The 23,639-nt window shown below is 41.5% G+C and overlaps 2 protein-coding genes across 2 annotated transcripts in view; both read right to left on the bottom strand.

Annotated features, from left to right (window-relative positions):
- LOC125770974 (CUGBP Elav-like family member 4) overlaps window positions 1–23,639 on the bottom strand; it is a 468,092-nt gene that overhangs the window by 382,194 nt on the left and 62,259 nt on the right. The window lies entirely within an intron of this gene.
- On the bottom strand, window positions 9,919–10,296 carry LOC125767128 (uncharacterized). Its single transcript, XM_049433389.1, has one exon. The coding sequence runs from the start codon at window positions 10,294–10,296 to the stop codon at window positions 9,919–9,921; it is 378 nt and encodes a 125-aa protein (XP_049289346.1).

Here is a 23,639-nt window from a genome sequence, read left to right as displayed (position 1 = left end):
TAATGAAGGTGAAATTTATTCGTTTTGTGTCGATGAATTCAAATGCTTTCTGAGGTTGATCCCTTTCACTCTGTGACATTTGAGATTTATTTCATTTTTGCCATAAACGATACTGATGAAGTCATTACTCTGGGAAAATCTTTGGCGAAAGTTGTTTCTTCGAACTACACCTTGGAACAATTTTGCATTTCGCTTTAATTTTATTGAAACTTTTAAATAAATATCTTTACCAATGCTATGCAAATTGATCAATGTGGAAATTTGATTAGTATTCATATGGTATCGACATACAAAATAAAGTATTTGTTCGCGCAGAACAAAAGTGTTGTTTGCCAACACTGATGGCAGGACAACAACGAAGTTTGACAGAGGCGAAAATGGTTTAGCGCGAGGCGAAACGGCAGTTTAGGACCAGCGCCATCGCGCTGCTGTAATAGCATCAGTTCATTACCAGATTACAAGCCTAACACAACGTAGGAGAAGTAGAAAAAAATTCACGTCCTCAATTAATATAAAATTTCTCGCAATAAAGCGTTCCGCGAGTAGCGCGCGAACGGTATTATATTTGAAAATAATTGAAAATAATATTTTCTAGGTTAATTTTGTTTTCAATGAAGTTTGAGCGTAAAATGGTAGAATTAGCCAATGAGACATAATTGACTTGCTTTAAAAACAGAAGCCATTTAGCCAGAATTAGCTATTTAAACAATAAATCATACAAATGAGTTTTAAAACCTTTTCCACAAAAAAAGTTATCGACAGTTTTAAATAAATAATCTCACTGCTAACATCATTTCGTATGCAACACACTTCCATTCCACAAACTGGAAAATTTTGATGTAGAGAAGCTTTAGCCGTACTTGTAATGCCAAACGAATTCTGTCTCGGGACGACACAATATTCGTATTCAATTAACATAATTGCAATTAATTAAGCAAGCAGCTTGCAGCCAGATACTTCGTGCAGCCGTATCTTGTGGCAGGACTTATACATAATCGATGCTAAGACATTTCACTGTACGTGTGGACATTTCACAGCAGGTTCGTGTGTGCGAACGTGTCACATGCGATACAAAGGAAATGCTAACCAAGCAAATCGATCACACTGGGAACGATGGACGGTTGTGAATAATCGGTTGCTGGTACATCTTTGTATAGCATGTATAATTTTCAACAAGCATTGAATTTAAAAGTAACTATGGAATAAATGAAAAAAAACCGGTTATTGACGATTTGGGGCATCGTAAGAAAGTCTCTTTTCAAGGTCGATTAGAATCGGAGGTAGGAAAAAGTCCTTGAGATTTGGACTTTGGAGACGTTACTCACACGTGAACCAACTGTGTTAGACTCTCTCTCTCGGCCTCAGTTCATATGAGTCGCAATTCCTCAATTTCCAGATTATTTCTATTGTTCTTAAATGATAATAAACTACTTGGTGAGATATTTTAAATATCTTTTCGAGCTCTTGTTGGCAGGATCTTCAACTGGCAATTTTTCTAGTTATCCATCCTCAAGCTTTCGTGCCCATGACGATTTCGATTTCAAATCAACTGTTAAACCATTAAAATCTCATCTGGCGAGTTACTTCAGCTAATCGCTAGAAATTTTAGTATAGAACATTGGTTTTCTCAACTGTACAATGCTTAGAGAAAGCATAAACCTCGTATTCTTCGTTCTTGTATGCAACCGGATGCTTTATTCCATGAAACCCTTAGCGCCCCTTGGCTCTCAACCCGTTTACGTCATACGGTCGACGAGTTCAGCGTGTGCGTATTGTGGACTCGTGAATCCACTCCGACTAAAAATCAAAATTGACTCCGGCGAGTCCGGTTGAGTCCGGTCGACTCCGAGTTCGAACGAGTCCATTTGGAAACCATTTGCTTCATATTATAATAATGAGGAAGAACTCCCAGCAGATATGGAGTGTATGTATAATACAACTAACATAATTTTACTTCCACAGTACAAGGCAGTAAACTAAACGATGATAGTCTTTTATACTAACAAATGAGAGTAACTTACAGCGAAATATTTCCGGCTAAGCTGTACGATACTTGATTTATCGCACTCATCGTTCCTTTTTTATGATCTCACCTCGAACACCATCGCGTAAGAAACCTGTTACATCTAATGACCTGTCGGTCACGGAAACAGGTACGCTACAGCGCCCAACAGAGCCCAACAGTATTGCCATCACATCACAAAATCCACCATGTCCAGTGCCGTCGAACTCGCGACACATGAAAATCCCGATGAAAGCAGCGTGTGACGGTCTGCTTAGCGTGAAGGGACCGAACCGTCCGACCGAACGCATGGTTCATTAACATAAAATTTCCATTTGGCTTTCGCTGGGTGATGCGTTTGTCTTTTTTGGGGTATGGTCCTTCGCAGATGTTTCGCCCTATTCACCGCATAGCCTTGCTTGGCGCTCCGAGTTCATGGTAGTTTTCGATGTGTTTTACTTCACAGTTCGGCAATCATTAGGGAAGTAATCAGTAGCATTGGTTCCAGTGGCTCAAAAAGACTACAACAAAACAATGGCATTATTTCCATAGCAAATTGGTTATTATGAGGAAAGAACGAAGCACATTTGCTTCAATGGGCATATTTCAAGAAAAATATTATTGACACAAAATGTAGCTTTTCCCGCATATACCTCACAAAGCATTTGCTAATCAACAACCACACCAGCATCAGCACAATGTGCAATTTGCTGTTAAATTGATCACTTACCTGAGCTTTATGAAACGAAAATCGGTTACGAAATCGTTCAACGACACTTATCCGCAATCTTCTCCGTCGCCAATGCGTCGTAAAACTGAAAAACCAAAATCATGATAATCGTTGAATTTTCGCCTGCCATTGGCAGCATCTTCGCACACGGGCGAAAACCCATCAAACCCGACCCGCGAAATGACTAAACGCATCGCAGTGCTTATTGTACGATTCTACGAGCAGCTTAGAATATTTGCGCCTGACGCGGGAACAAAGCCCAACGAGGAAAAAGTGCCAAGAGAGAGAGAAAAAACACCAAGCGAAACACGGGAGGCAGTTTGACTTTTACGCCTGGTGCTGCTCCGTTCGCCATAAAACCCGTCGAACGGATGGCTCTGAAGGAAGTGAACATATTTACGACATCGACACAAAATAGAAATACCTTTAACGGTTTGAAGAAGCCATAATCTTCAAATTCACGCATTCCACGCATCAACAAGCGAACTAAGGCGGCCGCCGCCGCTGCCTTGAAGGACCCCTTCCCCCCCAAACCCCAATGCTCCGATATGATGCGTCAAATGAACGAATGAACGATCGAAATGTCATAAATACGGATACGCCACACCGCCGAGATGGGTGGGACCTCGGGTTTTTTAGAGGTACAGGCTTTACGACTTGTGGCATTTGCTATGTCTTTCAGCCTATTTACTGAGGCCCGGGGAACGACCCTGAGTCAAACGCGAGTTGCGGAGTGGATTCAGTTTTTCATTGAAAATCGTACTTGTGAGTAAACCATCACCACCGACAACAGTTCCTATCTCTCTCTTTCTCTCTCTCCATTGCATGCACCTCCATCCAAGAGAAGAAGGGAAGGAAAAAAAACTTACATCCCCTTGCGTAACATTATGGTAAATGCCACGGTGAGCCTCGAAAGCACGCCGGGCGCTGTTTTATGGTGCGATAAAAGAACCGCTTCGGAAATTTACACGCTCAAAGCAATGATTTTATTGCGACACAAACGAGATGTAAAGTCAGCGATCGCATTCACCACAGTGAGCGTGTTCTACCCGTCATACGGTGTTCCATTCGGTGTCTTTGCCATGGTATGGAGTAGTCTCTGTATTATTTTTTTTTTGCTGCTCTGTAACACCCCGTTTTTACGATGCAGCTACATTTAATTCGGATGACATAATTAATAATTGTTCAAAAGCATAATGACACTGTCTCCACACCCTCCTGTATTTGGTAGTAAAAATAAGAGCGAAACATAATTGTGTACTGTAAGTGGGGATTTTTGTTAAAAGAACACATCATAAAAACTCCTGCCCGAGGACCAGTGGTTCGATTTTGCTTTAATTAAGCCATTCAAGATATTCAGATTGAGATGGTAACGGTTTTTTTTTCTCTTTTCTTGTAAAATATAAGAAATTTTAAAATTCTTTCCCTTTTTTTTGCTCCACCACCCCAATGTAGCAGCTTTTAAATAAGAGCGAGTTGTTTGACACAGCGACTTTGTTTCATAATTAATGCATCCACCATTCAAGCTGCCCATGATTAAAGCCCATCAGCCTTGCGGCCATAGCATGTCATACTTTTCTCTTTGATGATGCAGTCTAGCATGAATTTCGTTTCGTTTTTCTTCTCCACATTCACGGACATTCGCGTTGATGCATTATATCTCGTACCTTGTCTAGCTGTGCCTCAAATCAGTTTACTGAGCTTGAAATCTTCTTAAAAGTTCAACCAAAGGGTATGAGATTCTCTATTTCTTTTTTTCTTTTCTTGTAAATTCAACTTCTGGTTCTATCACACTCTATCTCCCGCTTGGTTCTGGTTATTACAGCACTTTGAACTAGCAGCAAAAGCCGGGGTGCATGGCCCCGGCATGAAGAAATTAGTTTTTCCAAGGTGTTTTTCCCTGGGTTGTAAAGTGAAATGTGAAGGCTACGGGAACCGAAAATTTATTTTAGCCTGCTGAATGTTTAATACGAACCGGAGAGATCTCTGCATGACTTTTCTTTTGATGCAACTGCTCCACCGAAACCTGGTTCCTGCTTTCAGTCATTTCTTCTTGTTGGGTGACATCTTTTTTTTGGGCTAGTCATACTCACAGGAGGTGTGGATAATCTAACCGTGTTTTTGTCCAGGCGCAAAGTTTTCCAACTTTTCATTATGAGTTACGGCAAAGGTTCAACCGAGACCGGTCGTCCTACATTTGCTGTGCATTTTAATGCAGGTTGTAAATCAGGCTGTGTTTTTAAGTTTTTTTTAAACATTTTGTACATTTTTTTGCAAAACTCCTTTACAAGAAATACGTTTAATAATAGCCACACAAATTCAATTGTTATTGAAAAATTATTAAAACTTTTAAAACTGAACTTTGTTGCAGAAAATACTACAATTTTCCTTTATTGTTTTTTCTCCAGCAGAAAAAACACCCTACTCCGCATCCTACATAATGAGTCAATGTACAGTGTGACAATTTAATTTAATGAATATTTAAGAACCATCCACTTTCGCATTTTCGGTGTCAGCCTTCAATTGAACTTTAAGCCCTCCCCTGCTTGATGGAGCTAAAGTACCATTCAAAATCGTTCGCTCGGAGTGATATCACGCCGCATTCGCATTGAGACGACAACGCCGGTATCAAATAACTCTCCCCTCAATGGGAGGTCCTTCCATTCCCGACACCAATCGTCACACTTCATCCCAATCTACAGGAACGGCCAACCGTCCATCTTGCTGGCCGAGGACCGATTCTTCCGATATAATAAACTCTCAAGGGCTTACAAAGTACGGTTTCAGATGCTACAAAAAGAGAGAGATAGAGAGAGAGAAAGAAAGAAGAAGAGAAAGCAGAACAAAAAACACACTCCACCGGAAGGAAATAGGAAGCCGAAAGCCAAAGAGAATATCATTATGATGTGGCCATTTAAATTCTGTGAGCGCTTCTTCCCTTGTTTTTTTGTTTTCCTTTTCATTTTTCCGGGTTTTTTTTTCTTTTGGCGTTCTGCAACAGTCGAAGATAATTGTACAGTGAGAAGCATAAATTGCATTTTCACCCTTCAGTGCTGGACGCTGGATACTTCCTTACCAGCGCGGTTTTTGGCCAACGGTCGCACGTTCAATCCGAAATTATTTTTACTTGAATCGTTCCAACCTAAGGGTACGGGTTGTCATCTTTCTTGGTTGTAGCTTTTTAGCTTTACCACACACACACACACACAGACACACCATGGTACCTTCATCAGTTTCGGTTTTCGTTTTCACTTCGAGAGCTATCAGTTGCCATTATTCCGTCCAGAAAGTGTCCTTCCTTAACGATGAATCTTTTCCGTTCAACTGGAACGTCATCCGGCGTGAGAGTGGTTCGCGGGTGGAGGAAAAGATTTTTATGAAGGCAAATGAAGCTTCAGCTACTCACCTCGATTGTAAACTTTTTTCTCTTCCAAGTAAGCTTAGTGAAGAAAAGGCAAAAAGAACAAAAAAACCTCATTCAAACGGCTCTGTAAAATACCGTTTCGGGTGCCGCTTTCTTCACTATTTTGTCGATAATTATTTCTTTCATTGAAAATTCATTTTCACTCCGTTTGCATAGAAAACGTTTGGTACAGCAGTTTGTGTTGCTGTGCGGATTGTGGACATTGGCTGCACTTGGAAACACGAACACTGCTTACACTGATAACGATTGCAATGGAGGAGGAAAAGTGATACTTTATTCTCATCTCGTTTTGTGTGTGTGTTTTTTTTTCTTCTTCGACGAACGAAACATGGACACATTTACCATCCGATTGCCGATTGTCAATTGTATCTCGTTTTTCTTTACGTTGCCGGAGAATACAAAACAAGTACAAAAGGCTGAAAATAGCAAGTCTTTTGCACATTCAGCAAAGTGGTAAAGTGTAGGCCGTTGTTGTCGCTTTCCTTTTGTACGCTGGGTAGCGTTTTGGAAAGATAAGAAACATTACATGAATGCCATTGCTTCGCAGAAACATCCTACCTGCCTGAGCTATGGTGGTACGATAATTGTACTTTAAAGGCATCATAAATTACAACAAAACTATCGCAATTTTTAGATAGATCGATGATGATTTTATTGCAAATAATAGTAATAAACCGTTAATTTTAGCATATTGTGCATCGCTTACTTCAGTACTTCATACAATTTTTTTAATGAATTGTTCTTTTTTTAAATCTGTTTCTTATGTAATTTACTATATCTTCCTCTGTTTGTACTCGGTTATTTTATTTCAATGTGACTTAGTCACTATTATTCCGGATTTGTTAGAGATAGAGTTAGAATGGAGGTGAGCAACTAAGGAATGTGGCAATTCCATTACAATTCCTCTGTCCTATTTTATCTTCTCTATTTGTATTCTCTATTGTCTGTATAATATTATAGGGGATATAAAACTGGTTTTTGAATTTTCTGACATGTTCGCAATGTATTAAAATAGCGTCAAACTGCTAGTGGAAAATTAGTAGGAATTCAATTAAATGTGCGGTTATTCAAAAGTATGCCACGTTATTGTTCGAGAATTCTTTGATTGTTGAAGTGATGTTTTCAGTAAATTCTGTCATCGTATTCATTGCATGTGTCGTTTGTAGGAATCATGTCAATACTGTGCAAACAAAGCTTCAATTGCGTCATAATTACATCTGGTTTTGTTTCGACAGCTACAATATCACTCGATGGTTCGACTTAGACTAAATTTATTTCATTATTAATACCATTAACCTAGCGCCTAGTGCCTATCTTATTACTACTACATGTGCCCTAGTGGTTGTCGTTATATTTGTATATATTTACCATAAATTCCTAGTCCTAGCATGCTATAATTACGTATAGCCTATGTTTAAGGCGCAAACATCCCGACCACCTTAAAATAACAATTTTAAAACAAAATTCAATCATTGAGCCCGTTGATAAACTATCCTAACTATTAATTCAATACGAAATTCCATTTCAATTTTCAATTTCAATTCAACCCCTTAATTCCTTACTATTGATTTCAAAGTTCCTTTCAAACGGGAGAATACATAATTTCGCAATTGGCCTCTTTACGTTCGATGAGTTAGCCGTGCGTAACGTGGCAACTCTTACAATTCCATCTTTTCCTGGATGAATCTCCGTGATTCGTCCTAACGGCCATTTATTTGGTGGAACGTTATCATCGCGTATGATAACCATCATTCCCGGCGCAATGTTTGTTGCCTTACCCTTCCACTTGCTTCTTGCTCGAAGCTGCTGTAGATACTCTAAGCGCCATCGTCCCCAGATATGTTGTAAACGCTGTTGTGTTACTCTCCAGTGATTCAGTCGATTCTCGGGCATGCTTCGTAGGTCCACATCCGGAATTTGCTGCATATTTGACCCAGTTAGGAAGTGACCAGGCGTCAGCGCTTCCAAATCTGACGGGTCATCTGACATCGGTGTGATCGGTCGGGAATTCAAACAAGCCTCCACCTGCACCAGAAGCGTGGTCATGTCCTCATAGGAGACCGAATTGTCTCCAATTACTCGTCTTAGATGGCGCTTCATGGACCGGACCGCCGCTTCCCACAAACCACCGAAATGTGGTGCCCCAGGCGGGATAAACTTCCACTTCAGACCCTGTTCGCTGCTCCACGTGTGTACCTGTTCCTGAAATGCAAATGACTTAAGCAGTTCATACAGGGATTTCAGTTCATTAGCTGCTCCTTTAAAATTTGTGCCGTTATCCGAGTGCAGTTCAGCCACAAGACCTCTCCTGGACACAAATCTCCGTAACGCAGCGATGAATGCCGTTGTGCTGAGGTTGGACACCAACTCCAAATGAACGGCACGTGTCACGAAGCAGACGAAAACAGCAATATAGGCCTTCGTAGGACTTGCCCTTCGCGAGGTGCCCTTAATGTATACTGGACCACAGTAATCTACGCCAGATACGGAAAACGGTCTCGCTTCCCTCACTCGTGCCGTCGGAAGATCTCCCATAGGCTGTACAGTCATCGCTGGCTTGCACTTGAAACATTGTACACATTGACGATGAATCTTCCGGACCGATGATCTTGCACCCAGCAACCAAAAACGCTGTCGCAACGCCGTTAACATTAATTGAGGACCTGCATGCAACAAGTTGACGTGATAATGTGTAACTAGTAATCTTGCCAACTGATGTTCTTTCGGTATAACAATAGGATACTTGAGTGCCCTGTCCATCTTCGCGTTCCTTAGCCTTCCATTAACACGAATTGTTCCTTCTTCGTCTACATATGGCGTACACCCCCCTAACGCCGATCTGCGTGAGACACAACCTGTAAGACGCAGCTGCCTTAACTCATCACTGAACTCATCTCTTTGTGCCAGTCGACATAATGCCATTTCCGCCTTGCTCAATTCATCGGTGGTCAAATGCGTAGTTGGTTCCTTTCTTGTCTCTGCTGTAGTTGCACGCATTCGTAATCTTTGCAGGTATCGCAAGCAATACCCAACAACTCGACGAAGCTTCGTGTAGGTTGAATATCGCGCAAACAATCGATCACTAAAGCTTTCTTCAGCACTCGGCGAAGAAACTAGTAACGCCGTCGCTCGTTCTTCGCCCGTCATAGCTATCGTTCTAGTGTGTTGTGGAACTTCTGGCCATCTATCTTCCGATAAAGAGAGCCATCCTGGCCCCGACCACCATAATTTAGTCTCGATGAAACCTTTCATGTCGATACCTCTAGACACAATATCTGCAGGATTATCCGTCCCTGGAACGTGTCTCCACTGACAACCCTCCGTGAGCCTTTGGATCTTCGATACACGGTTCGCCACGAACGTCTTCCAGTTGTTGTGTGACGAATTTATCCAGTGCCACACGGTCATTGAGTCCGTCCATAACGTTGTAGGTGTTCTTGCAGGTAACACTCTTTGAAGTAGACGAGAGAGATTGCTGCCAAGGAGTGCTGCACATAACTCTAATCTCGCGATAGTTACCATTTGTGCCAACGGTGCCACTTTTGATTTCGACACAACTAATCTCACTGTTGCGTCATGGGGTGATGAATAACTACGTATATAGCAACAAGCCCCATAACCTCTCTCCGATGCATCGCAAAATATGTGGCATTCAATCTTATCGTACTTGTTGTCTATCATTCTTCTCGGAACCTTTATATCACACAACAATGGTAATTGTGACCAGAAAGCTGTCCATTCTGCAATCAACTCTGGTGGCAATTACTTATCCCAGCTCCATGGATTGCCCTGTTGATCTTTCAACTTCCAGATCTGCTGCATGTAGAGTTTGGCCTTCATCTTGACGGGATCAAGGAAACCTAAAGGATCGTAAATCCTTGCTATATTAGCCAGCACTTCTCTTTTTGTACGTACTTCCTTCTCTGGTAATCGTACTTGCACTTGCAGACTGTCTGTCGTAGGTGTCCACAGCATCCCCAACGTTGAGACTGTATTGTTCTCTTCAGTTGCCAACTCGTGATGTACTACCTTTGCGATAAACTGTTGTGGTATACTAGCGAGCACTTCAGGTTCATTGGAAGCCCACTTGCGAAGCGCAAAGCCTCCCGTCTTTAGAAGACTGTTTAGTTCTTCTACCATTTTACTTGCTTCCTCTCTGTTGTTTGCACCAGACAACAAATCATCTACATAGAAATCATTGCAGCATCGTACCGCATTTGGAAATCTGTTTCCTTCATCCTCAAAAACCTTCCTTAATGTTCGTATGGCTAAGAACGGAGCGCACGCAGTTCCATACGTAACTGTATTTAGCCGATATACTGCAATAGGTTCTGAGGTTTTCTCTCTCCATAAGATTCTTTGAAGTTCTCTATCGTTTTGGGACACTAACACCTGTCTGTACATTTTCTCAGCATCTGCTACCACCGCTATAGGCCAAAAACGGAACCGCAATAAAATCAACTCCAGATCATCTTGCAAACGTGGACCAGTTAGCAAAATGTCATTTAGACTGTGTCCGTTGTTGCCCTTGCACGACGCATCGAAGACGATTCGACACTTCGTAGTCGTGCTATCTGTTTTCCATACCGCGTGATGAGGTAGGTAAAACTGTGGTGACTCCGGGACAGTGCTGCTTTCTTCGTACGTGGACACTCTTGTCATGTGTCCTAATGCTTCGTATTCTGCCATGAACTCTTTATACGCAGCATCAAGCTTGGAATCCCTATGTAGACGTCGCTCCATTGCCTTAAAACGTCTTACCGCGTTTTGCTGTGAATCACCAAGCACGGATTCAAAATTGGAGATCTTGGGAAGCTCTACTACGTATCTGCCATCTTCGTTGCGGCTTGTCGTTTTCAGATAAAAAGCTTCGCATTCTTCATCCTGATTACTCCAAACGCGTTCTTCTGGGACTGCTTCCAAGCTTGCTAATCTTTCCATCAACACTCCAAGATCGTCTTCAGTTACACAGGCACCTGCAATTTCATCAATCGATGCTTCAGGCCAACATTCTTCTTTGCCACTAACTATCCATCCAAGCTTCGTTTCTAGTAATGTTGGAAACTGCGGGGCTAATCGAAGTTGGCCTTGTCAAAGTAATTCAGCAAACAGTTCTGCACCAATTAATAAATCGATGCGTTCACTTTCGTAGAACAACGGGTCCGCTAGTTTTAATTCAGGAGGGATGTTCCAATGATCCGTTTTCCTTGTGTGAGCCGGAAAGTTGACTGTTATTTTACTCAGAACCAACCAATTTACAGAAGCAACAAACTGTGCGACCCGTGATTTTATAGTTGCTGTAACAATGCTTTCTGCCTTCAGAGCCATACTTCCAATTCCGGATAATGGTTTGTGCACCTTACGTTTTCGCAATCTTAACTGCTGCACCAATCTTTCGCTTATGAAATTGGATTGAGAACCCTGATCCAGCAACGCCCTAGCCGGCACTTCCATGTTTTCACCATTACACACATAAACCAGGGCGGTCGAAAGCCAAATCATTTTCCTTGGTGCTACTTCAGTATGAGTAACGGCTGTTATGTTAGCTTCTGCCTTTGCCGTTTCTTGCTCCTTTCCAGTGTTGCAGACTAAGGTGTGATGTCGTCTTTTGCAAATTCCGCAATTTGCCTTGGACTTGCAAAATCTTGCTTGATGGTATTTTCCGAGACAGTTGAAACACAAACGTTCTTCTCGTACAATCCTTTGGCGCTCTATTATCGACAGTTTTCTAAAATCGTCGCATTTTGTTAATGTGTGAGTATCCTTACACACCAGGCATTCTTTCGATGACTCACGATGAGATTGTGCTGCACATGCTACGGATGGGTGAGTAGATCGCCGCTGGTTCGCAACTGGTTTCTTCGGCATGGTACGATCATGATGATGAGCATCAACTGACGTTCTGGTATCGATGTTACTCCTTTTATGAACGACGGAACTGTTCAAGATTTTTATTCTTTTTTCGCAAAAATCCAACAGATCGGTATAGACGTCATCCTTCTGGTCAGCTGCAATCAGTTCATAGGCCATTAGTGTCTCTTCATCAAACTTGTATCTTACCAAACTGGACAACGGTGTATTCCAACTTGATACTGGTTCCTTTAGACGTTCCATGCCGCGGATCAAGCGCTTCGATTCGTTGACTATGCGGGTCAATTCTGCAGCAGTTGGCTCCGCCATAGGTTGCAGGTCTACCAGCGCTCTGAAGTAATCTCTCTTCAGCATTTTTTGATCGTCAAACCGATCTAACAACGCTTGCCACGTAGCGTCGTAGTTTTCCTCGACCAATTGAACATGTTCGAACAACCTGGCCGCATCGCCCTTCAGTGATGCCAAGAGATATTGCAACTTCATCGTGTTCGATAATTCACTTACATCATGCACCATGGCCGAAAATCTGTCCTTAAAACTTATCCACTGCGTGCTGTCACCATTAAACGCGGGAAGTTCGATTTTAGGTAGACGCACTTGGGAACTCGTCGTCGATGTATTCGCCATTGTACTGTTCGCCATTGGTCTATGTTCCGTACCCTCTTGTTTTTCGAGCAGAAACCCTTTCACCTTGTGATATTTCTTTAAAAACTGTTTTCTGTCCATACATAATGTTTGCTCGTCACACTCTTCATGTTCCAGTAAAACCTTTTCACGCGCCTTTTCGTACACTGCTCTGGCTTCTTCCAATGACGCTAACTGACCGATTATCTGAGGTTGCTGGTCATTGGTATATTCACTACAAAAGTCTCCGAAATCCTCGATACTCATCAATCGATCCTTGTACACTCTATACAGTTGTTTTAAAGTCTTTTCTGTAACTGCTGGCATTTTGTTACGAAAAACTTAAACGCGATTGTGATTGAAAAGTAGAAATAGCAAATATGTGCACCACACTGTAGATCTGATGGTAATGGCCAACCGACGCCGCTTAAGTTTGTCCTGCACTCACACTAACACTGTAAGGTGGTACGCAAATGTAACTCGCTCGCAACACGATTAATACCTTTACCGCTTGTTGTAACCGATTTGCAAATTATTACACTTTGGCGCCACAAAAAATTTGCTCAAACCACAAAACTGTCTTTTATTAATTCCGACCTTTAGTCCACACAACCGTTTTACGACACAACGAAATGTACAACGACACGCACTTCGAGTGATCTCGGATGACCCCAACAGAGTTCAACGTTCGCGCGTTCACACGTTGATTACTCTTTAATCCTCGCCACTGGACCGTAACCAATATTGTTAATATCAACTGTTAACAATCCTTGAATCCAAGCCGATCCAACATCGAATGCACTTTAACGCAGATAGGGTTTTTCCTTTTCACTATCCGGTTCGAAGGACCAATGTTTCGACAGCTACAATATCACTCGATGGTTCGACTTAGACTAAATTTATTTCATTATTAATACCATTAACCTAGCGCCTAGTGCCTATCTTATTACTACTACATGTGCCCTAGTGGTTGTCGTTATATTTGTATATATTTACCATAAATTCCTAGTCCTAGCATGCTATAATTACGTATAGCCTATGTTTAAGGCGCAAACAGGCTTCATTGCTCGGGTTAAGCGTGTCACCTTTGTTGACGAGCAGTTGTTGGATCAGGACCTAACTTATTGGAATACCATACAAAAATACTTTTATTAATTTCTGCGATTGTTGGAGTTTAAAAGTCCTCATATGTTTGCAACAGAATAAACATTAAAAAATGTCATAAAACACTGAACTCTTTTGATTGCAAAAGTTAACTGCTGCTATATCGGAGTAATTCTAATTGAAAATGCTGTAATATCAACAACAATAATTTTTAAGTTCAATAATGTCCTTTTGACACCCATTCTCCAATTTTTTGGAGTAACCAAAATGAGTAGGCGACTCAGATATAGACAGAAACAAATATTGATTTGCACGCGTTCTTAAGTCGGAGAAAGAAAAGCGTCAGTTGCGAAGACGCAACACCCGTTCTTAAGTTGACTATATCTCGTCCTGTAAAAGGACTTTCTAAGTTCACAGGATAACTTTAAACCTAAGGAGATGTTGTTACAGATAAAATTCCCCGACTATTAAGACGATTCTTTAGCTTTTGAATTTTGAACATGTTTTCATAAAAAAGCCTAAATTAATATGTATGAACAGATTTTAAAAAAATAAAATATTACGTGTCTTTTTTCTACCTCGAATACTTTCCAATTCATATGAAATATCCAATGACGTACATGTGCACGTTCGAAAAATGTTTGCCACATTTAATTAATAGAACGTGCGTTCGGAATCAAATTCACCTATCGCTGCGGTCAGTGAAGGAATTCAAATTAGAGCGAATGGAATTCTAAACACACCTAAACTGTTCCCCACTACAACCAAAAATACCGAATAGGATTTCTTGTTCGAAATGGAACATCCGTGCGGTTCTGGCTGATATTCGCTCCACGGGTGGATTATTTTTTTTTCTTCAGTTTTATGCTCGTTTCATCCAACGCGCTTGGAAATTGACAGTTGAGCTGGCGGGACGACCACGCCAAAGGATATTGGAACATCCCCAGCCATAGTGATAACGTCAAAAGCGCTACAGCTCACCAAAACGCACCAAGGCGAACCGGTCGGGTGCTCAGCTTAACCATTCGCGACTCAGCAACGCGGGTCAATTTCCATCAGGGGGATATTAATGCCGAGTTCGAAGGGTTGCAATCGTGTTCTCTCTGTGTGTATTTTTTTATCTATTTTGCTTTTTTATGTGTGTTTTTTTGGAGCCACCCAGTTCATCTCGATCACCTTTTGCGTTTCGTTTTATTTTGTGGAAAGTGTTTCCATTCGTGGTTCTGTGTGTGTTTTCTTTTTTCTGTTTTAACTCCCGTTTTTCTCCACCCGCTCTCATCATCCGCTTGGACAGGTTGTCACTGGCAGGGTTTTTTGTTGGTTTGAAATGGTTTTTGGCCGATTGGTAGACGGCACCGATGACTTGTACTGATGCATCGTCCGATCGGTCGGCTGCTGTCGAAACACGTTCGATTTGTGGGATTAAATTTGAGATAGAATTTGATTGGAATATGCTGTGTACGCTAACTCGGTCATTACGCTTTCACCTGATGTGACAGGAATATTTGAATTGTTCCCATCAAATCGAACGTAGGACATAAGTTACTGAAAATAGTCGAATAAAATTATCAACGGGAGGGAGAGCAAAAAAAAACTCAGGATCTAAAAGTATTTTCTCAGCAGTGGAATAATTAAACACCGTTGATTTCATGCAAAGTTAGTCATAGTTACAGTATTCTGTAAAAAAAATATTGTCCATTTTAATAAAATCGAAAACAATACAATCTTCACACTCCTTTATCGAACGGAACATGGTAGAAACATAATCCTTAAAACGTTTCATAATTAATGTAAAGATACCAACCATAGCACTTACCATTCATTCCATATCAACGATGCCGAGCCACAATGTGGGCCAAAAGTGATAAAATATTATTTTACAAAAAAAACCGGCTTGGCACCATACTCGCCTGGCGGTCTGTCAAAAGTATTATTTTATTCACTCGAGACCGAACGTTGACACACCCGGTTTGCCACACCTGCCTGCCTGCACTGACCGATCAAGCACTGAAATCCACTGTCGACCATCTTGTCGGGGCCATGCTCGCTCTTAAATACGCTGCGTGTCAGCATCGAATGACAATCCTTTTTTCCCCCGTTTCGTGCCGTTTGGTGGTTTCATCTGTAGCCCACCGTTACCCACTGACATCATGGAACGGAATACATTCCGGAAGCGAAATATTTTTCCCTCGAGCAATTGCTACAATACACTTGGGGCGGGGAGTTGAAAACTGGGAGAAAAATGGACCAGGCCTAACCGGCAGGGAAATGGTGAAGAAACAATACCCCCATCGACTAAGTAAGCGAGTACATATGAAGGGAGGATTTTCACTCTGTCCACCGTATATGGTGAAGTGTTTCGTTTTTTTTGGTTAGGAAAAAGCAATGATTCAGAACAAAGCAATTCATCGCGAACATCCGTACAACATCATCCGGTGATGGTGATCGTCAACGCAGGTCACAATGCACAGTCAATCTGGTCTGGTGAAACCGAATCCCGAATAGTCAGCTCGATAGAAAGCCGAACCAAGGCCAGGAAGTTAAAACATAAAATAAAATATATGAAAAACAGAAAAACCCGAAAAAACGTTGAAAACCATTTAATGTACCGACATTGAATAATGACAATTTTCATGTGGCTCGATTCGACTGTCACTCTCCATCATGGTACTCGTTATGTCGGGTTTTGTTTTCTCGACGCTTCTGTCCCGCTTTTTCGGTGTGCACACCAGCTGACCAACACACCCGTATGGTTGGCAAAAATTTTTGGAAATGTACTATTTTTCATCGGGGGTTTTCGCTCGGAACTGAAAAGGGACGAAATAAATTTAAACGGAACCCTAACTCAAAGAAGAAAAAAACCTACGTTTTCAACCGATGAAACCCGGGACTAGCGATTGGCTTTATGAACTGAAGCGTCCATGCTTGCGTCCATATTGCGCACAAAAGCTGCCAAGCTGTCAGCCATGAAATAAAGAGAAAAAAAACCAATCTACCGGAGTGGCTCGTAGCCAGGTGACGAATCGTTTGGTGGAACAAAATTTCTAAAAAGCTATTCCCATAAACCGTCATCAACTTGCAATCCTTCCGAACACTTCTGGGTGATGATATGGTGGAGACATTCCACCACTTTCAGACCGACACACTCACAGGTGCACATCGCGGACAGCTGGTCAGCACGTTCGCATCGTGCCGGGGCAGCGAAATGCAACACAACATAACAATACCATTAAAATGCTGCAACTCGATGGAGGCGCCCAGTACTTCATCGTTCGGTGCAACGAAATGCCCGAGAGGGATGGGATGTGAGGACTTTTCGACACACGAACACACGAGTGGGGGACGATAGGGAATTGGTGCCCACGAAGGGTAGGGCGACACAATACGATTTTACGAATGACTCACCAATAATTTGTCGTGAAGGTTGATCCACCAAACTGAAAGGTAATCGGTCACCGAAAAACCGAACCAAAAGTGAGCTACTGCATATACGAACAAAAGATAGAGAGAGAATAAGAGAGAGAGAGAGAGAGAGAGAGTGGGAGAGAGAACAAGAAACCCAGACGGAACATAAATTTCGAACTTCGGAACAACCCAATTTATAAAAGCTGTGAACGATTGATACAAATGTGGATTTTATGAAAATTAGGAACATTATTTAAAACAGCAACAATAACAACAAGCAGTGAGCGACATCCTGTAAAAATGAAACCGAATTGAAATGGTCGTTATTGTTTCGTATAGTGAGTAGAAGGAAAAAAAGCTGCTTCCACATCTGTGGCATGTGGTATGCTTGAAAAATAGTGCTCCGTGTTGCATCCGTCCGTACAGCGTTTGTTGCATCTACTGCCAGAATGCATACTATTTGCTGACCGGCGGGTAAAAAGGAACTGTGGGTAAGCTCGAAAGCACTCGACCAAGCAGGTGGGTTTTGTTTGGTGGTTGGATTTGAAAAATGTAGCACCATGTTCGAACGGGTTCCCTACCCGTGGACTGGGTGGTGCCCAGTTAATGGCCCAATCGAGCAGTACGATAATGCGCTAACGCGTCCCTGTAGTAGTCTGCAAGCGTGGTCCAGTATACGTTGTCGTCGGCTTACTGAGATGAAATACATATCCTACATTCGACAGAAACGTTCACTATCCGATGGGTTTTCCACTATGGCACAAACGCGAACTACAACCTCAACCGACCGTTTCAGCCCATCCGACGAGTGTGTGTGTGTGATTGTGTGTGCTAGACTGTGAAAAATACGGAACAGAAATTGCACCATATTGACCGGTACCATATTTGACCGGCAACCTAGTTGACGTGTTTATATTTCAAATCCACGTGTAAGCATTTGTTTAATTTATTGTTCCCGAACGCTAAACGATTTTCCGCTGGCAGCATTCGTAACGATCTGCAAACATGCAGGACATTTTGTGCTTCGCACCCGCGTTGAGGTAGAGAGAGCTGTGAAATTTGTGGCGATTTTTCCACGCGCTAAACCTTTATCGGAGTTTGGTATGCTTTGTTGGGATTAAAGGGGGAATGGAATTTGTTCGCTGAAATGGGAAGTAGCGGATTAAGGAGAATATTTTTATTTATTTTTGTCGTGAATAAATACTTGAAAGTTAAATAGTAATATCATTAAAAATTGTCTATCGGTAATATTTTACACAAGTAAGTAATGTTTTTTTTTTACAGCAGAAAAACTAGTTGAAAGTACCAAGTATATTAGAAACTATCAACATTCACGCCTCGTATACGAAAATATTTCAAAGACGATACTAGACGTACATTACACGACAGATTAATAAATAGACAGGATTTTTTTTACTTTCACCGTACAACTGAGGTGTTCGAACCATAATTTGCTTCTTGCATTAAACTTTAAAGATAAAAGGTTATTCGAAAGAGGGAGTTAAGCATTAGAACTCAGACATTTATTTACTAAAATATTAACTAAGCTTATCTTTCTTTATAAGATATTATATAAGACATATCAGTCGGAAAATAAATGAGTAAATAAATACTTAACTACTCTTATCGCTTTTGTTTGTTTTCTAAAGAATACATTTAAAACGAGGAAGACTAGATGTATGATGCAATTTTTTTTAAATAAAATCTTCTTTACAGTTTAAACTCTCTATTAAAATCTTCTTTAATGTAAATAAAGCTAAACAATTTCTTTTCTCTGTTTGTAATATCCATTGGTTAATACGTATGTATATAAGAGTCAATAATAAATGAACGAAAAAGAGTAGAGAAACGTAGAGAGAGAGAGAGAGAGAGAGAGAGAGAGAGAGAGAGAGAGAGTTTATTATACACACAATTATATGTGTGTCTTTCTACGTCCTAGACGCGACTGATCCTCCAACCGATCGTTCCTCGCGATAGACTTGCCCTGAGCAACACAGGGTGTTCCATTTGGCACTCATCGCACATAATTTTATCATTTTCTAGATGTACAAAACTGCAGGACTTCAGGCAACAAGAAAGGTTAAATAAAATCTTTCTGTAAGCGAAATAAAATACAAAACTATAATGCAACATTTTGCTTAGCTATTTGTATCAAATAAAAAATCACTAATCAAAAGTTTAAGAAAACAGAAATCTAACGCATTGTGACCTTTAAAAAAAACTTTATAACATTCATGCGTTATGTGTCAGTGTTAAAAACATTGTATTATTCTTTTAAGACTATTACAACTTCCACCAGAACTTCTGCAGTAACGCATATTATAGTGAATGTTCCGAGAGCAAAAACAAAAGGAAAATAAAAACAAATCCACTTGACAAGGATCATCTTTCCCAGTGTACCAACGCATTAACCTTTATTTGAAACCACTCCAAAACAGCTTCAACAACAAAAAAAAGCTGAATAAATACCGTCACACACCGAGAAGGTTGTTGAAGATGGATGCCCGAAGAAAGTGCTGCCGTTGCCCACTTTTCAAATTGGAATAGGCAAAATATTTATTCATTCTGCTCATGTTCACCCTTGTTCTGTTGCAAGGGGCTCTAGCATTAGTCTCGGTGCGAAAGTGAAATTGTTCGCTCGACAAATTTTTCCCTACTGAGCGTTCCAACTACGAGTGTCGTGTGTATTAAAGGGCTCCGACCAAAAAGGACGGTTTTCTTGAGAACGTTTTTCTTTTCTTTTTTCTTTGTACATTTTGCACCCATCCGGAACGTGTAGTTTGAGTCCGTACAGGTGTAATTGCGTACCTTGTTCTGAAGGTGTAAAAATGTCTCCGCGTCTCCAGCTGAAAAAAAAACGAACGCTCTGGCATCCAAATGAATATCCGGTGGAATACCACCTACACACGGCATTAAGATCTGACCGGGAAATTTGTCACTTTGCTCCATTTGCGTATACCGACACAAAATATGAGAAGCGTTTTGTGTATTCTTTATCGCCCGACCATCGCAAAAAAAACCCGGTGTTGAGAAAATTGCTCCGAATTGCAGACCCTTTTTTTCCGTAGTGAAAAGAAGTGGACGGGGGGAGTCGTGGGGAACACCCCGTTGTCCCAATTTCATAGCCGAGTCGAGAATAAATAAAGCTTCCACAAGGTACCTGAAAGGAACTGAACTGGTTCTAGCTGCACTCCTCTGAACCGTGGCGAATAGCTTCAACATCTTGTACTTGCCATGTCTCGGACGGACATGGCAAACCATTTAATGAGAACAAATAATGGGCCAAAACCTTCAGTAAAGGCACAAGCGTAGTAGACAGCTCATCCAAGGGCAACGCTTTCCTGTCCAGCTTCTGCACCCCGAAAAACACTGCCCGTGAAGTGTTTTTGTTTCATCTCTAGCTTTGGAACTCCCTTTTTTGCATACAACACACAACCATCTGGTAAATCTGTGTGAGTTTTTTTCCCCTTTTTCTTTCTCTCCAAGACTGACAAGGTTTTTTGGAATATTTCTTTCCTCGAATGGATAGTGTCAATATTCTTGTAGGACACTTTTTTAACTTGCGTCCTTCAACTGACTTCTTTTTTTTCTTCTTCTTCCCTTCCTCCTGTTCAAAAGGAAACAAGCACGAAAGAAGCTTCTCGTTACAGAATGGAAACTTCCGCATGAGTTACTTCATTTGCAATTCCAAGTCCCACCATTGGCTTACATTTTTTTTTCACCTCTTCTCTTCTACACGTCTCTAGACCTGGGCTGTTCGGGGGGTGGCTCCCTTTTTTCCGTTGTACCTTCGTTATGTTCTACACTCGACAGCAATTGATTGCTACACTGGGCCCATCCGAAAGGAGCACAATAGCAAACGAAACAAGCAAAAAAAAAACACCACGAACCGAATACCCTGACACGTACCGGCCAGTATTATGTTACTGCCATTCCTTCATTTCGGATGAGCAAAACTCATTTACGTAATACAGTGAGTGAATTTATAAAGTATTAGCAACTTTTATTATTTGTTCTTATGTTCTTCGTTCCTTCTTGAGCTCTTAAAAGACAAAACAAAAAAAATACCACCCAACTAAGACTGACTTTCTAAGCATTCGCCATCAATGTTTTTTTTTGGCCCGTTAGTTGGAAAATGGTCAACAGTTTTGCACTTCATCAAAAACCCGATCCAGCGCGAATCGTTTCAAATGAGCGTGCAAAAGACTAACAAGACGCACAAACGGAACTCGGTTGGCGAGAATTTGCTGGTTTACCCACAGCTTACACGGGGCAAAACACTCGGCAAGAAGTTTTTGGGCACACAAAACACACCCCGCCGCCGAAGGAAGAACCAAAAAAAAAACACAGTGTAAAACAAAATCAGCACTCATTTCTACTTGAAACTACTGCTCCGAGGAGAATTGCATTTATGAAGGTTCATCAGCAGACCAACCGAAAGGTAGGGCAATTTATTTAATTTATGATTTAATTTGAAACTTTTGTAATTAAGATAGGACGGCGTTTCGCGAGCGCACACAGCAGGAAAAGCGCTCACAGTAAAACACACTCACACTCGGCCGAAGAACACCCGGCAATATGAACCGGAAAACAGAGATTTCTGGTTGTACATTTTTAGCGAGTATCAACAGAACTTTATCTCTTTCGTGTTTCCGTGTACAAAACCCCCCCAATTGCTTTGGGGCGAGAGGTTGTTTTGCCCGACGTTCATTTCCCTTGTTTTGCTGACCTTGCACCCGGACTTGGCGGTGTACAACGACTTCATTTTTATAATCTTTTTGCTACCTACCTACTGCTTCATCGGATCCACTTCGGGTCGTGATCCACAATCAGCAAAACGGGTGCTACAGTAATTATTCCATCGTTAACGAGCGTCTTTGGTGTGGCGAGTGAAGTAAATTCGCAATGATATATCTCACCACGTGCTGCACGTTTCGCCGATGTTTGCGGCCTGGGTTGTACTATGAAACAAAGACCGACCACCGGCCATCGAGCGGACAAAAAACAAAGACATAACGACAGGATGGGTACGATTGTGAGCTTCCTGCAAAACCGCACGCAGCAAAGCTTACAAGAAGTGAATAAGCAAACCAAAAAAAAAACGCACTCCACCAGTATGGTTGATAACAAATCAACTTACCCACGCAACATAATGGCCCCCAACCCCCGGTTCTAATGTTCGGCACATTGTCCAAGCCAGGTTCTACCGGCTACATCCCGTGTGTACTAATGATATTACAGCAAACATACGGTTTTTGCAAAACTAATGCCAGTATTTATGTTCCCTGTTTCGACCCACCAAAAGACGCCCCCACTCCTCCCTTTTTGCCACGTGTCAAACATACCCCTTCACCATCAAACGCGAGATACCGAAGGGACCGTTCACATGTGCAAACCGGCTCAAAGCATTTCGTCCGCTGCATACCAAACACACGACCAAGCGATCGTACGATGCGTACGACCGGATCGTGTCACTGCTACCCATTTTTCGGACTCCCCCAAAAACCACCCCCAAAAAACCGGGTGGGACGGTTGGGCAGAGATTATATTTAGCAAATTACTATTTTGTTGCGAAAACATCACCGACCACCACCACCGCATCAGTATTCGCATTCTCCGTGGTGGGAGATTTCGGGCCTCACTCGGGCATCGTCATTCTGTTGTGCTGCTGCCTTGCTTACTTGTGTGCCGCCAATCGGGTCACAGTGGCAGTTCGATTCGCAAACGTGTGCTGCTATCCTGTTCGTACTGAAAATTAATTAATGTAAATGTAATTTGTTTTGCAGTTCAGTTAAATAATCAACCAGCTAACCGACCAACGTGCTAGAGTGCTGGTGTTTGGCTAGAATTGTTACACCGGCGCAACCGAGCGCATTAACAGTTTGGATGTCTGTGTGTGTGTGTGTGTGTGTGTGTGTGTGTGTGTGTGTGTGTGTACGCAAGACCCTTGGATCAATAGTTTTCAAAACCGCTTCCGTGTCGATGATGTGCCACCATCGTTGAACAATTAGCTCTGGTTTTCTGGGGTATGGTTTTGCGCGGGATGGTGATCGCTTTTGCTGTTGAGGGTGTGTCGTGATATTTTGTTTATTGCATCACATTTACAATTCGATGAATTCCAATTAAAATGGAGCGAATCGAAAAAAAGGAGTAAATGCCTATCCATTAGATACTTACATAGTAATGTTTGTTTTTTGGCAAAATACTGTACCACAATCAAACACATTTTTGGGGGATTTCTTACGTACTGTGAAATTGTTTCACCGACATGGAAAGGGTGGAGTTTCGAGCGTTTGAGCAAATAAGTGATTTGTTTGAGGTAAATTCAAAGTTTCCAATAATAAAGAACGCCACAGTGACATGCTGAACGTTTTTTGTTTGTACAAGTTTTTTTTATTCTATAAAACAACTTTTTTTCAACTACTTCAAAACTGAAAAATAAAGTGATATTTATCGTAAATCGCTTAATCTTTCTTATT

The sequence above is a fragment of the Anopheles funestus genome, chromosome 3RL, assembly GCF_943734845.2.
Source record: "Anopheles funestus chromosome 3RL, idAnoFuneDA-416_04, whole genome shotgun sequence".
Taxonomy (NCBI): Eukaryota; Metazoa; Arthropoda; class Insecta; order Diptera; family Culicidae; genus Anopheles; species Anopheles funestus.
Note: the sequence above shows the minus strand (reverse complement) of the source record. Positions and strands in the feature narration are given on the sequence as shown.